General features: G+C 42.2%; 1 protein-coding gene across 4 annotated transcripts in view; it reads right to left on the bottom strand.

Annotated features, from left to right (window-relative positions):
- GALNT18 (polypeptide N-acetylgalactosaminyltransferase 18) overlaps positions 1-16,128 on the bottom strand; it is a 246,427-nt gene that overhangs the window by 64,368 nt on the left and 165,931 nt on the right. For 3 of the 4 annotated variants that reach the window (XM_059848290.1, XM_059848289.1, XM_059848287.1), the window contains exons 9-10: positions 13,623-13,760; positions 5,984-6,079 (exon numbers count right to left, since the gene is read on the bottom strand). In XM_059848290.1, the coding sequence (XP_059704273.1) occupies positions 5,984-6,079; positions 13,623-13,760 (234 nt within the window). The remainder of the gene's footprint in view (positions 1-5,983; positions 6,080-13,622; positions 13,761-16,128) is intronic. The other variant, XM_059848288.1, reaches the window with a different exon arrangement.

The raw sequence follows: 16,128 nt of genomic DNA, 5'->3' as shown, positions 1-16,128 counted from the left end.
GCCTATAAAAGGCTGCCTGAAATGTTTTTATTGTAGACACTTCATCTTCAAGGCAGTGATTTTTCAACTCTGAAGGGCCAGTCATTGATCCATCTGCAGGTTTTGTTGTTTTCTCCCTTATTCCCTGAGAGTCTGCATCTGTTGCATGTGGGGCCTTCTGGTAAGCTCTTTTCTTACACTGAGTCTCAATTTTTAATGCTTATGTGTTTTACACACACACACTTAACAAACTTCTAAAAAACAGAAGATATTTTCTGAATTGTATGAAAAATACCTGTGTATGAACAATCACCATGTTAAGAGATTTGATAGAAGAAAATATTGTTTTTATAAAAATATACGTTATAAACACTTCAAAAGAAGCATTCATGGACCATACAAAGAGTGTTTAGAAGTTTCTGGGAGTTGTTTGCAACTGCTCCCAGTACTTCAGGCCCTGTGCTTAGAACACATTATGCTTTCAGGTCAGAGTCCTGTTCAGTGTGAACTGGCACAGTGTTGGCAGGACTCTCTGCCACTGCCTTGAGTGGAGATGCAATAATTCATACCAGGCAGGGCTGCAGTCACTGGTGTCAGTCCTGCAATCTCTTGCAAGAATATGAAATTATATAAATGGGTGTCCCTTCTCACCTGCATTTCTCTTCTAGTGATACTCACCATTTAGTCTTCTGACCCTGGTCCTCAACTTGAATTCCTCAAAATCTGACTGGTTTCTATTGACTTTCACATCGCTGTATGAGCTTTGGGGTTTAACTGCTTATAAATTGAGAATTATATGAGCCAGAAGCTATTGAACAAGGGAACAGAACTGCCCATTATCCCCTCAGTCACAAGCAATTTTCAAAGTAAATCTCTACTTAAAACATCACTTCATTGATTGATGCTACTTATTTATTATATAATAAAGTCTCTAATAATGTGGTATTTCATTCTCATAAAAGAATATTTTCAACTATCACTCAGGAGCAGTTTTAATGCAAGTGACATGTTGTCATCAGCCTGCCTTCAACGTTACAAACCTGGTTAAACAGCAGTCTTAAACAACAACAAACAGCCAGGCTCAGGCAGATCCCAGAACCAGGAAAGGAATGCAGACAGGCCTGGGGCATGTATTCACTGCAACTACAAGAACCATCTTTTCCATGCAGAACAGGGACACAGCAGGAATTAGATCTTCTGAGACCTAAATGTAGGACTGAACTGTTGCTTTGCTTTAACAAGTTCAGGAATTAAAACACTACCTTTATCCTCTTCTGTATGAACCACATTAAAAAAGTCAGCAAAACCCTCAGAGCCTCACATGAACTTCATGTTTTAGTTACTGTTTTTCCAGAACTGCTCTTCTGCCTTCACATTTATCTCCTCTCACTGCCACCTCATCTCCCAGTGTTCCTGATTCCCTTAATCAGCACTCTGATGGGGAGCTGTTGTGTTTCCCCTCTGAGCTGATCTTATGTGATTAAAGCAACACGATTTCTACCATCACTAAACAGTGTATTAGGAGCCTGGTTCAACTCCTGTAGTTAACTATTTTACCATGTTGCATTTACTTTTTTGGCTTTTTCAACAGTTGCAGAAGCCTGGTTTTGTCTAGCTGTGCTAAGCAGCTGCACAGCAGGAGAGGCTTGATGTGGCAGGCTAGCACAGACACTGAAAGCCCTTTACAAAGAGAGGCCAGCAGCCCGTCAGAGGTACCAAAACCACCTGATGGCCTCGGTCTGTGCACATCTAACAGCTGCCTGGCACTGTGGTGGCTGGAGGTGTGATGGGGATGCTCCTGCAGATGTGCTGGGGAGTTGTGCCAACACTCTGTGCAGCTGTACAGATGGAGCAGAAATGACAGTGCTGGTTTGGCAGAGACTGTCTTAAGGCAGGAATGGAAAGATGTGATGCTTAGGGAGAAATATTCTTCAGCAAAAGAATCAGGAGAGGATGAGCTACTTAGACAGCCATGCTGTTCAGATGCCACCACTTAGACAAGGATCCTCTCAAAAGAAACTCTAATTATCTGGGCAGCATTTTGTACTGAATTCATTCTTACCAAAGATAAAGGAATAGCAATTCTTCCCTTAAATTCATGTGAGTGCATTGCAGGATCATCACCCTTTTTGTTATTTCCACCAGTCAAACATCAAGGTGCTCCACTCAGTGAGTGGTACCGTAACTCCTGAAGTGTCCAGGCTCCTGGGGACCAGGACAAAATACAGCTGCCATGGAAGGCACCCTCTGAACATCAGGGGAGGGAAGGAAACACACCTAATTGTAGTTTTTCCAGTGCCTTCTCTCTTTTCAGACCAAGCCAAACACCCTGCTGTGAGGAATTCTTTCACATTAGCAGTATCAGAGGACTACAGAAATGGACAGATTTTATTTTGATTTTCTATTCCATCTTAGTATTTAACCACACATAAGATTTGCATCAGTTTATCTGCAGAATGGAAGTATGAAATAAACACAGTTATAAAGCATTCCAAGATACTGGCAGGAATGAACTGTGAATATGCCAATGTTACTTCCAGTAGACGCAGAGTGGACTGTGGAAAGGTTTGGAAATCTGAATCACAGAAGTTCTACCATCACTAATCCTGATTCTATTTTAAACTAAACAAAAACACCATGGGAAAATACACTGCTGATTATTTCACTGCAATATTTTAGGATATTCCCTTGCCATTTTCTACTGCAGAGTGGACTGTGGAAAGGTTTGGAAATCTGAATCACAGAAGTTCTACCATCACTAATCCTGATTCTATTTTAAATGAAACAGAAACACCATGGGAAAATACACTGCTCATTATTTCACTGCAATATTTTAGGATATTCCCTTGCCATTTTCTACTGCTTTTAATTACGAAGCTACACGTGATGTTTTTGATACTGTCTAAAAAAAAGGAGTGTGGAATTTTAATATCAGGTATGCAGTTCCCTTTTTATTGACTTTGATGATTTCTTTCCTATATAAAGCATATTAAAAGGAAACAGTAGCTGTACCTATGATTGTAAAGCAATTCCTTGATGTCAAACACCTTATCTAAGCCACTTCTCATGCAAAAAGATGAGAATTCAAAAACATCTGAAAGCAGTCAGTGGAGCAAAAAAAAGAAAGTTATCCAGTTTAGAAGGGGAGCTGTAGTAGTAACTAATAATAGCAACTTAACTGCATATGAGGGAGTGGTTCCTGGCAGTCAGATATTTTATTGCACATCTAGATGCAAGTGTGCCAAGTGGTGGCAGCAATCAAACGGTAAATGGAATAGCTACAACAGAAAAACTTTGCAGCATCACCCAAACACTCAACCAGCCAGTCCTGAATCAGGGCACTGATCTGGTTTTGTCAGGACTGCCAGGTAGGAAAAATAGCCCCCTTTATACAGCATTTCACCACTACTAGAATAAAATTAACATCTTACCAGTATCTTTAGTGGCCATTGGCAAGATCACTAAGATTAAAAGGAATATTTATACAAATATTTCCAACATGTAAGAGAAAAAGTACATGGCTGGGCTGCAGCTCAGCTTAAGCAAGAGATGCAACATTGCAGTGGAAATCTCAGAAGTATGCTGAGTGATTTTAGTTCTGTCCCTCTTAATACCATAATCCCTAGCACAGAAAAAGTCTAATTCTCTTTTGAAAAAGTTCTCAGTCATTACTGGGATCTCACCCAAATATGGGCCCTTTTGGATGTTGTTTTTAACATTAGTAACAAAATTAAATACATAGTAATGGGGAGGAGACAGCACATTTTAATTAGGAAGGAGCAGTCTAGAAAAGTTTCCCTTGTCTCTTTCTCCTCAGTCATTTGTTTGCTGCTATCTCATTTGTACTGAACTTGAGTTGACATTCAAAGGTAGTTCTTTATCTGGTGAATACTGAACTGTGCTAATTGAAGTCACTTCTGTTATTGTTCCTTGTCTCTCAACTCTAATTAAAGTTTCTAACTGGAATTTACAGGCATGCCTGCAGTGTGCTGTTGTCACAGATGAGGTGCCACGAGAGTTATGGTGCCCTGCCAGGGGATGAGAGTGATGGCTCTGGCTCAGGGGTGAATTGCACAGTCCCTCTGCAGACACTGAGCACTGTTGCAGTGTGAAGCAATATCCTGTCCCAGTTCCTCTCAGGTGTGCCAACCTCTTCCTTCCCCTCCCCCTTGCCCCCTTCCTAACTGCTGTCCATCAAGTTCCACATTCCAGCAAGGGCATTGTGTGATTGGCAGAAGTTCAAAAGATGCTTCTCAGACCTGGGGTCATTGGCCTGTCCAGGTGTCATTGTCCCCTGAGACCCTCCCCCTCCCACCTGGTTGGTGGCTCACCTGTCCTTTCCCTCCCCCCTCCCTGTGAGCTTAAAAGTCATGGAAACCATGCGGTCGGGATTCTGTTGGGAGCTGTTGCCAAGATCCAGAGCTCTGTGACCCTGGAATAAAACTCTGGATTTAACCCTCCGGCAGAATCCTCTCCTTTTCCTCTTCACCGTGGCCTGAACCCTTTCCACCAGAGGTAAACTGAGTTTCTACCATGCCTGGACTTGTTCCGAGTGCCCAACTGCAACTTCCAGCCAGCCAAAGGTGTCTCTGAAGTGAAACACCACAGCTGCCACCTTTGGTCCAGCACCAGGGCTGGACAAGCCCAGGCACGTTCCACCCAGCAATATTGGGATTTTATTCCAATAGAGGACTGTCTTGCAAAGCTCCTGCAGGCAAACAGTGGTTCCCACATCATTCTGTGACAAATAAGGCACAGCCCATCCAGTGGGTGAGTCTGATGGATGGGATCCATAATTGACTCAAGCACCACGCCACCAGTGATCAATATTAAAGGTTCTCAGCAAAGGAAGCCAGTGCAGAACAGAGCTGCAGCATGTTCCAATGTGCAGCTGGGCAGGGAAGTAGGGAATTGTGTCTCTACTCACCCAGTAGACACAATTCTCACCCCACTCATGTTCCCAGCTCACTGTGAGGTCCAGGCACAGGGGACAAGGCCACCCTGCTGCCCTGTGTTTATTTCTGAGATACTGTGAGGATTCCTTTGCTGTATAGTCAAATCAGGTAACTGACAACTCCTGGGTACAACCACATTCCATTACTCCACAGGGTGGAGTGCTATGGGGTCCTTTCAAAAAAGCAAATATAAAATGTAGTCAGGTAGAATAATCATTCAAACTGGAGGGATTTTTCAATTTCTCTGGTCACTCCCACATTTCCTTGATGTCATTTTTGCATATGTTACTTTTAAGGCTGAGTAATCTGCTCATCTGTCTTTGAAAGGCACATTCAAGGCCATGCAACATTATTTTTCCTGTCAAGATTTGCCTCCAAACCCTTTCACTTAAGCCCATGTACTTAGCTGGGGAGACACAGGTCTTAACCCTCTTGTCTGCCAAGTTAGTAAATCCAGCTGTTATGTAGGAAAATGGAAAGGTTTTGGTAATTTGAGTCTTTGGCACATACTACAGTAACAGGACAAGAGCAGAGAAAGAAGAAAAGGAGATTTATAGGAGGGGTGTTCACCAGAACAGGGTTTGGAATTTGACACAGCTGTATGGTGTGAAGAAGGTGGCTGTGCATTCCACATTTATGGAAATGACACAGGAAATAAAGTAAAAAAGCAGGAGGCTTCAGATGGTGCATAAATAAACTGTGAGTATACCTATGCATGTATGCAAAATGTTTTAAAATGCATTGCTTCATTCATATGACATGCACAGTTAAGGATCAGAAAAGAAAGCTTTTATCAGCAAATCTGGGTCAGTGCTGACTCTCATATTCCTTAAATTCTTTCAAAATTAATAAATCAACTTCCTTGTCAAAGCATGATTATACCACAGCTTCTCAATTTACAGCAGAGATAATGCTGCCTCCCTCTAAAAGAGCTACTAAACATCTTACCAAGGGATTGTGGCAGGAAAACAATGACAGGCACAAGATGGTTCCTCCCACACAACCTGCTAACAGCAGCAGCAAAATCAGAGATCATTAGACAGACTAACCTGTGGTGTCATCCCGTGGCAGATATACATGATTGGGATATTCTCTGTGTCTGGCCCTTGATCAAGGCACAAATCACTTTTCAGGGAATTCTGCAGCTAAAACAAACAGAAAGAAAAAGAAATCAAGCAAGCTTTACATGAGAAAAAGATGGTGTGATTACTTTCTTTCCTTTGAGAAAATAAATCGTATGTAGTTGAGGAAGGAAATATGCAAAATTAAAATATGTTGCAGTGAAGATCTTGAGGAGAAAGCATCTGGACTAAATTCTTCCTTGCAGATAAATTCTTCCTTGCAGATTATCTAGCACCACTAAGTTCAATAATGTTGCACAAAGTTTCAGGCAGGATATATTTCAAAAAGCCTTCAGAGCAATAATTTTTTGATCTGATGTTTTAAAAACATTTAGTTTCTGGTACACACTATATACAGAATCTGAATGTATCCTGCTGTGCAAGATAGATGAAGTATTAAACAGCTTTTAAGAATCGCTATGAGAGTCTTCTGATTTCCAGAAATAATCCAGAAAACTGCTTTCAGCTGACATCTGGAGACTTCAGGGCAATTGTTATGCACCAGCTCCCCTGATAATTCTGGGCTAACCCACGCACAGCAAGGAACAGATTGCAAAGTTCTTGGCCCTGGTCAGCACAAAGCCCTGTGAAAAACCTGGGCTATGCTGAGACAGAGTTTTCTAAAAGTGAAGTGCTAAATTAATGAGCAGAGATAGCTGGGAGGTCTGTTCAGAGTGTGAGGACAAAGATGTGGACTGCATAGCCCTGGATGTGCATAAAGGTGTTCAGTGGGGTGAGACTGGCTCAGAGAACAGGAGACAACTGCCTGATGGAGTGGAGGTGTGCTGTGCAACCCCCTGTGACTAGCTGGGCCTCTTTTGAGGAAACCAAAATAATACCTTGAGAAAGGAAGCCTAGAACTGCACATAAGAAGAGTGGACAGGCCAGAGGCTGAAGCCAGGCAGTGAATAAAATCAAAACCAATGTCATGGTTTGAGAGGAAATGAAGTTTTTTTTGGGATGAAGTTTTTTTTGGGATGGTGTGGTCAACTCATCTCTTCAAGACTTCCAACTCTAAATCTAACTCTAAATCCAGTCATGGACAGGGTGCATCTCAACACTAGAGAGAAAATATGCATTAGGTATAAATATTGGCATTACTCTCAAGAATTAAAGCCTTGAGAATTACATAAAATCTTCTCTCAAAGCTTTCTATTTCTTATTCATAACGTAACCACAGCCATGACTCTAATCACAAACAGATGTCAAAGCATTCCTCTCTATCTAAACAAATGATAAATATCAGCCTTATTAATTCATGCCTGGGTCTATCACTACCTGTCAGAAACAATCTCTCACTTTGAAATTTCAAAGGTTTATTAAACCTTAACAAATACAACAAATGACTGAATAACAAGAAAGCACAGCAGTGGGAGTGCAGAACTACACCACCACGTGCTCCCCCACAAAGGGGCTGCTCCACCTTTGATACCACTGGTGTTCCCTCAGGTAACCCTGGCCCCTCCCAGAGTCTGTCAGTCAGTTCTTCTTCACTGTCCACTGGTGGACACTTCTTCCCTACACCTTGACTGCAGGCCAGGTGTTGCCATGCCACCCCTCCTGGTACCCAGCCTGCCCTCCCCCCAAATGCCCCACCTAGCAAGGCCATCCAGGGACAACAACACAAGCAGGAGGGGAAAGAGGACTATGGGCAGAACATGTCACAAAAACACCAGTATAAACCAGTGAAACTTCTCTTAACATGCACATGTTATTCATCCCCTAATTGTGAGAGCCAGCCACAGCATAACCCATCTATAACACTACCCCTGTGTCATTGAGAGGAATGAGGGATTTGTCTTTCCAAAGCAGCTGTGGGGCTGCTGGGAGATAAAACCAGCACTGGGAGATAACAGAAACACTGGGAAGGATTCCACTGATTGATGAATGGAAAAAGAGATTTGATTTTAATAAACTTTAGGTTTGCTGAGAAATGAAAATAGACATTGAAAGATGAAAGAAGCAATGGGGAAGAAACACCCCTAAATTCTGTGAGAATTAAAAATGAAAAGGGAGGGTTGTACATTAGAGGGAAATCTTTGGGATCAGGTGTTCTGGGAAGTCTGAACCTCTCAAGTACCTCAGCCAAGGGGGAAAGAGAGAAGGGAAATGCAGCCAGGAAACTGGGATAAAAAGGAAGCTGTGTCCTCCAAAAATGTGAGAGATCCCAGGGGATGCTTCATGGCCTCTGCCTTGATTGGAATAAAGCCAAAAAGGGACTCCTCTGTCTCCTTTTTGGACATAAACCTCTGGTGTTTGTGGATTAATTTCCCACACGTTTTCAAAACCTCTTCCATCAACTCCAATCATAATGCATGTCCCAGTGTGAATGTTATAAACTTTTCCAGACCAATCCCCATAATAAAGGAAGCAAAAAGCCAGAAACAAAACAGCCACTGACCTGTTAACTAATGATGCTGTTTCAAAATCTGAGGCCCAGATTCTCAGGAACAATCACTTCACAAAATCTAGGGGCTTTGTCACAACTGAAAATTAACTTGAGTAAAGCAATTTTAGCCTACCAAGACATAATCTTAAAAACAATCCAAAACATAACAGACAATCCCTGTGCTGAAACCCAGAAACAATGATGGTTACACTGAATACAATAGCTTTTGGCCCAGTGACATTTCTTCTACACAGGAGGGTACTGCACAATTTTGAAAGAAGTTTGCTTCCCAAATATTTACTCTGCCACCAATCCCAACCCTGGCTATATTCCACAGCCTAAGCTAGACCTGAATGCTGCAGCTATTTCCCTAACTCTCACAGAACACCAGGACATGTAGGATTCAGGAAATAAATATATGGGGTGTCTCTGTAGGTGCCTATATCCTAGCCTTTACCCTCATTCTGACAGCTTTTTCAATTACTCAGGATTTTTTAAAATTGATGATAATGCTAGAGCAGCAGTATCTCTATTTTCTAAAAAAAAATAAAGAATGAAGGCAGTTGATGAATGGAAGCATTTAGAGAATCAGAAAGCAGCTGACCTGGTGTGAAATATCACACCTTTCTCTGCTGTAAGATGTGCAAGCAAACAGCAAAGCAGACACAAAAGAAGATCAGACATCCAAGTGATTCTTTTACTAGAAGGATAGGGGCATTTAATCTTGTGTCATACAACAGTATTTCATAAAACAGTGAGCTGTGTATTTCACAAAACGTGCCTTCTTTATCTGTTGTCATAGGTGTCCACTGCTTCCTTTGTGATGGTACAAACAGGGCCTGCTCCTCACATCTCTCTCAGCTGATGATAATCATGGGCATTATTGGGCAGTGCCTAAATCTGAATGGCTTGGGTTGTGTTGGGGGTTGGGTTTCTGCTGTTCTTTCCTTGTTACCTCTGGAATTTCTTCCCACTGAGTTGCTAAGAAGCACTGATGGCTGGGTGCTTGAGAGGAACTCCTTTGGTTTGTGGGAGTTTCTCTGGGGGGCAGGCAGAGATAGCTCGATGGGAAAAATGTGTATTTTATGATTGGCTTTTGGCAAATATTAAATTGAATTTTATATGTGTTATGTTAAAAAGTGATGCTGTATTAATTTTCTTAAGCAGTGTGTTAAATATAGTTTTAGGTTATAACAAAATGTTAAAATAGAAACTATGCCATGTAAGATATTTTTTTTTAAAGAGAGGACTCGCACTGAGATAGCAGCCACAGGACACCTGAATCTTTCAGAGAAAGAGAATTTATTGCCCCATTATCAGAATGAAATGAACTTCTTCCTGCCTCACTCAGCCCTGCAGACGCCGTCAGGATTCAGAGTTAGAAGCTGGCACTGCCCAGACAGAATCCTGTGTGTGAATGGAATTGATGCACCATGGATGAGGTGTATGAATGTGCACCAGGCTGTGGCTTTTAAGAGTTAATCCTCTGTTAATGTGGGTCCTTTTTGGGGCTTATTTTGCCCAGAAAGAGGTACCTGGACTATCCATAACTCTTTGTTTTTATTGTCTCATATTGTCCTAATCCAAATTTTTATTACTCGAATTATATTGCTATATTTATAACCATTTATTACTATTAAACTTTTAAAATTTTAAAAACAAGTGACTGGTGTTTTTCACACGAGAATGGGGGCAGGTGAAAAGAGACAGGGCTGGGGACAGCTGCTCTCTCTCTCTCTCTTTGGCATCGGAGGAGGATGGCCAGGCTGTGGTTTACTGCAGGGAGAACTCACCAGGGACCAATCACCACATCACCTGCCCTGGGTGTGCCCTGGGAATGCCAAACCTTGCCTCTCCCTGTCCTGCTCAGAGCCAGACCACCACTGTCCCCTGTCCCAGGGTGACATTAGGATGCTTGTATCCCCACTCATGTGTGCTGTTAATGCTGGATATTATGTTCTGTGCCTCTGAAGAGCAAATGTTTTGTTTTGGTTTCTTCTCAGCCTGCTCCCCCATGGCTGGTAGAACACAAACGAGGCAGTACATAGTGCTGCTTTTGCTTTTTGCTTGGATTTTTGCTTTGCTCTTGCTTCTGCTTTGCTCCTGCTTTTTGCTTCTGCCCATTAGTTAGCTTAGCTAAGCAGTCTGAATTTTTCCCTGGACTGTTTCTCCTTTCCCTTTTTTAGAACTACTCAAACCTGCTCCAGACTGGGACCTGGCAAACACCAGGAGTTTGCACCCTGTGGCTGCAGCAGCTGCCCCAGAACTGGAGGTACTGATAACACAGTGACCACCCCAGGAGAGACTTTCTGAATTTGTCATCTTTGTCAGAGTGATGAAAGAGTGGTGTCATCTGGTATTGTTCATTTTGTGTGCTGGGGGTGCTGTGCCTGTTAAATAAACAGGTTCTTTCCACTTCTCTCCCAGGAATCCTTCCTGAACTGGTTGAGGGGAGGGGCCATGTAGGTTTGCTTTCTGGAGGGGCCCCCTTGGGAGGCTTTCTCCCAAATTTGCCCTAAAGCAGGACACCCTGCTGTTTGTTCAGTACTGCTGTGGGTTTCTGCACACGCTGCAGCCACACCCTGAGCCTGGCCCACACATCCCAGCAGTTCCATCCCTCCAAACTGCTGATCCTCCTCGCCAACCAGCCTGGGAGTTCTGCTCATCCCTGTGACAGATGAGTAATGCAATGATTGACTCTCACAATTAATGGACAAATAGCATGTGTATAGGTTAAGAAAAGTTTATGGATTTATAGTTTTGTTGTAACTCCTCACGTGGTTATCAAGGGACAGCTGGGTTGGGATATCTGGGAAGGTCAGCTTGTCACTGTGGTGACATCTGACATCCAACCCGGATTTGAGGAAGAGATCTCCACCACTGGACAGTGAAGAAGGGGTTGATGGACAGAACTTTGGGGGGGGGTGTTAAAGGGTTAAGAGGGAAAACCTCCATTGTGAGGGAGGGGGCACATGGCAGGGAAAATCTTTTCCTCCCAACACCATAACCTTTTTTCTTTATTCAGTCTTCTGTTGTACTTTTGATAAGGTTTAATAAACCTTCCTAAACGATGAGACGTGAGTAGCTGTTTCTCACATAAAGAACTGTTATTCCTATTCCCATATCTTTGCCTGAGAGCCCCCTTAAATTTGAAATTACAATAATTCAGAGGGAGGGAGGGAGGGGGTTTGCATTCTCATTCCAAGGCATTCCTGCCTTCCCTAGCAGACATCTGTCTTGTAAACCAAGACACATTAAAGATTATCTCATTCCAACCCCCCTGCCATGGGCTAGGACACCTTCCCCTAGACCAGGTTACTCAAAGACCCATCCACCCTGATCTCCAACATCTCCAGGGACAAAGAGTCCAGGATCTCTCTGGGCAACCTTTTCCAGTGCCTTACAACCCTTAAAGAATTTCTTCCAAATATCTAATTTAACCCTGCCTTTGTTCAGTTTAATGCCATTCCCTCTTGCCCTACCACTATACATCCTGGTGAAAAGCCCCTCTCCAGCTCCCTTTAGCTCTCTTTAGGTACTGGAAGGTTGCTCTAAGGTCTCCCTGAAGCCTTCTGTTCTCCAGGCTGACCACTGGGCTCAGCATTTCTGTAAAAAACTCTTCTTACTCTTTCTGGTTGATGAAAATCTCTCAGCAGAGTATAAAATCACTGTTGCTGATTTTCTTTTTGACTTGCACAGTGTGGAGTTGATCCTAAGATGAGCACTTTAGCTCTTCCACAACCCAGCCTTTATTTATATTGTATCACTTCTACCTGAAAAGACTTTTTTGTCCAGAGCCACCTCCAAGCAGAACCATGCATTAGTTTGCTGCTATGCTGCCTTCTCCTCAGGAAATTCCACACTTGATTGGATCACAGCATCCCTGAGGGCAATGCCATGGTGTGTGGCAGAGGCTCCTTGCACACAGGTGTGATTTTGGCATTGCTCTGGACCAATTTGGGAGGTAACCATTAAGTCATGCATTTAGCAATGACCTAAACCTTTGCTGGAAGTGCTTTTCTTGTATGACTGTATGACAAGCCAGCATGGTTATTTTAACCTGTCATCACAGGGGCCATGGAACTCGACAAGATGTACCAACCCTTCATTTGCCAAAACACAGCAGCTGCTCTGTGGCACCCTCAGGGCTCCTCCAGAGCCATACTGACCAACTGCACAGCTCAGTTTTCTGAAGACAAACCTTTCACCTATGTGAAATGTGAGAGCACATGATCTGCTCTCACATTTCCTAACTAGGATTGTCTTACAAAAGGAATAAAAATTAATTCCAAGGGATCAATTTTTGTGAAAATGACAGTGGAAGAGATGTGAAAAGGTCATTTTCATATAGTAGACCTTCATCCTCAGTCTACTCCCTTATTATGGGCCTGTTTTAATTTATTCTGCTCATCTTCCATGCCATGCACACCTGCCCTCTCTGTCTGGGGCCCTGCCAGTTTTTGCTTCTGCCTTAATTAGCACCGTGCAACTCAAGCTTGATTGCAAAACAGACAAGGGCACTACTGTCCCACAAGTAATGATGAGCCCAAAATGGATGGATTTAGCTGCACTTTCTGTTGGATGCAATGTAGTTCTCAAACCTCTCTAGTGGTGCTATCTACATGGGAAAATCTCTGTGTGAGATCTGGTTAACTTGGACTGTTAGTCTTTGATTGTGATACCTGTTCTGGGGTGGATCAGGATTTCCCTTAAATGGCTAAAAGTCTAATAAGGGAAAGCATCAGCTTTTAACAGTTGGATTTGATGATATTAAAGGTCTTTCCATCCTAAATGACTCCATGATTCTAAATTAAGATCTGCCTACAATCTTAAGAAGGTTGCAGTTGAAATACTGAGTCTATTTTGTGAATTCCCCTGCTGCCACAAACCTGCCAGCTCCAATGTGTCTGCAAAATCACACCTTGAATATTTCTGTGTGGAAGGCAAGCCATGAAGCAAACAAACACAACAAAAAATCAGGGAGGAAGGTAATGTTGAGTACATCTCAGCACAAATGACAGCAGAGCAGCCGTCTCTGTCAACTAACCATATTATTTAACTAGTGACTCTAAATTGATCTCATTTACTTGAGTCAGGCATTGTCTTCATTAATTACTTCCACTATTACACCTTTTGCCCCCCTGTTTGTACAAAGGGAAATGCAAACAGGGTCCTTACCACCCCATAGGCGACGGTATCTGAGTACATTCTCATTTCTGGATACACGCTGACAAGATACCACCTAAAGGTCTTGCACTGCAGCTTTTTCCTCAGGGCCTTCCTCTCTGAAATGTCACCAATATCAATTCCAGAGTCCTGCACGTGAAACAAAGGGCAGAAGAAGCCAGAGAGACATCAGTGATACACCTCTGTGTAAACCACACACCCAGAATCTCCCTCATTGCAGAATCACAGAATAAACTGAGTTGGCAGGGACCCATCAGGATCATTGAGCCCAGCTCCTGGCCCTGCACAGCACCATCCCCAAGAGCCAAACATCATTGTGACCTAGGACAATAAACACATTTTGGTTGTGGAGTGAGCCTGTTACCCACACACAGCCCAGAACTGTCCCAGTTAAATATGATACACTTCACCATGGCAGGGCTTCTTCCACAGTCTGCTTTGGTGGATGGGACTACTCCTGTTGACTCCAGAGGGGTTTAAATCCAGTTTCCAATGAGTATCACTGCTTTTCTCTAATTTCCTGGCACTTTCCAAATCCAGAAGGAATTGGCAGAAGTAGCAAGTTGCCCTAGAAACATGGGCATTGCTGGTGTCCCACTGTGGCCCAATCAATAGAGTAGGACACTTCCTGGCCATTTCTGAGGTCTGGATTACTGCTGACTGCAAAGAGCAGAAGCTCAGCTCACCTCTCAGAAATAGCACTTATTAAAGTTCTTTTGTAATGTAAAAAGAGAAGTTGTTATTTTTGTTAAAAGCAGTTGCTGAATATTCTCTCCCGTAATTTTTGTTCTCCTTCACATTTGTGGCTAACCTAGTTTCTACTTTTCATAAGAGCAGATCACAAAGCATGACTTTCATAAAGGCCCTGTATATAAAAATCAATAATTTATCACATCAAAATCACACAGCAGAAATTTTTAGAGACTGATCTAAGTGCAAATCTGTGCCTGCTCTTGACAGAAAGTAAAATGAGACATTTTGCTCCACGCTGTGCTCAATGACTTCTGCCTCAGAGCAAAACACAGGATAAATACATTTTCATAGGGAAATCTTATAATCTATCTCCTTAAACAACAGCCTTTACTGGGCCACAAAAACCCCAAAGATTTTGACAAGATTTTAAAAAAACACTGAAAGCACTGAATTTTCTCAGTTACACAAGAAAAGAGGTATCTGTGTAAGTATCTATATTTCTGAGCTGCTGAAACAACCACTGCACCCCAAAGCCCTGAATTAATGCTAATCTGGAACAAGTATATTTTATTATGGAAGCATTTTTTAACTAAAGTAAAACTGACTTCCACATTGGCAAAGTATGCTAAAAATCCCTCCTCAAATTTGAACAAGATTAAACACCACCATCACCTCTGGATGAATATGATTCAAATCAGTGCTGTACACCCTCGTTAGCAAAAGGAATTTCTAAGTTTTCTGTTATTGTTCTGTTTGCAAGTCAAAAAACTAAAACTTGGATCAATCAATGAAGATGAACCAATCTTCAAGAAAATCATTAACAATATGAAATTGAAACTGAAATTTAAATCTACCAGGCTAATCACAAATAAAATTCATTTGGGATTGCTGTGACCTAAAATAAGTAAATTTCTGCTATCCTGTGCAGAAATGTCTTTATTCTTGTATGGACTGCTGTGCAACTATTCAAAACAGAGACATGTAGAGGACAGTTTGGATTCTGTGAGCATGGGACTTTCAGAAAAGTCCTTTCTTATATCAAGTTATGAAGGATTTTTTTTTCATGGTCATAGCAAATCATGTGGCAAATGCTGCAACCTAAAATAGGACAATGACTTCCCCACTTTGCCAAAATTATCTAGTTTTAATCATGAGAGATGCAAGGAGCTACTGAGAGCAGCTGAACCAACATCACCTTTTATGTATTTAGCTGATTTTTTGTTTCTAACATTTTCTTCTAATTAAACTAAAGGAGAAGTACAGCATTTTATTTCCTGACACAGAAATTGCAGCAAAACCAGTTTCTCTGAACTGTCATCAAATTAGAGAGATTTTATTAAAGAAAAACTAATCTGCCCTTTAATTTAAGTCTAGACTTTGCTTTTGCTGTAATGATGAGAGGTGTCCTCTGAGTTAAACTCCAAATTCAACAGAACCATGCTTCCCAGCTTCTAGGTGGAAACAATCACCCAGATTCTGAGTACAGTCCCCTTGCTCTGAGCCCTTTAGCTCAAAGCTGTTCACAGATTAGATACCATTGGCTGCAGAAATGAAGAACAGCTAAAATCAAACTGAACTCTGACGTTGGCCATCTGACATCATCTCTTCAATACAATTTCTTTTCCATGGGTGAAATTTCTTTTCACCCATGGAAAAGAAATCAGGACAAACAGTCCAGTGGGGAGCTGCAGCAAGAATCTGCAACATGTCATGACACCCACCAAGCCACCCTCACTTCTCAGACACCCCACACTTGCTTCAATAGATGTCAACACCCCCCGGCAGATCTCTCCTCACAAATCTG

Source organism: Haemorhous mexicanus, chromosome 6 (assembly GCF_027477595.1).
Source record: "Haemorhous mexicanus isolate bHaeMex1 chromosome 6, bHaeMex1.pri, whole genome shotgun sequence".
In the NCBI taxonomy this organism is placed as follows: domain Eukaryota; kingdom Metazoa; phylum Chordata; class Aves; order Passeriformes; family Fringillidae; genus Haemorhous; species Haemorhous mexicanus.
This window is presented reverse-complemented; position numbering and strand designations above follow the sequence as displayed.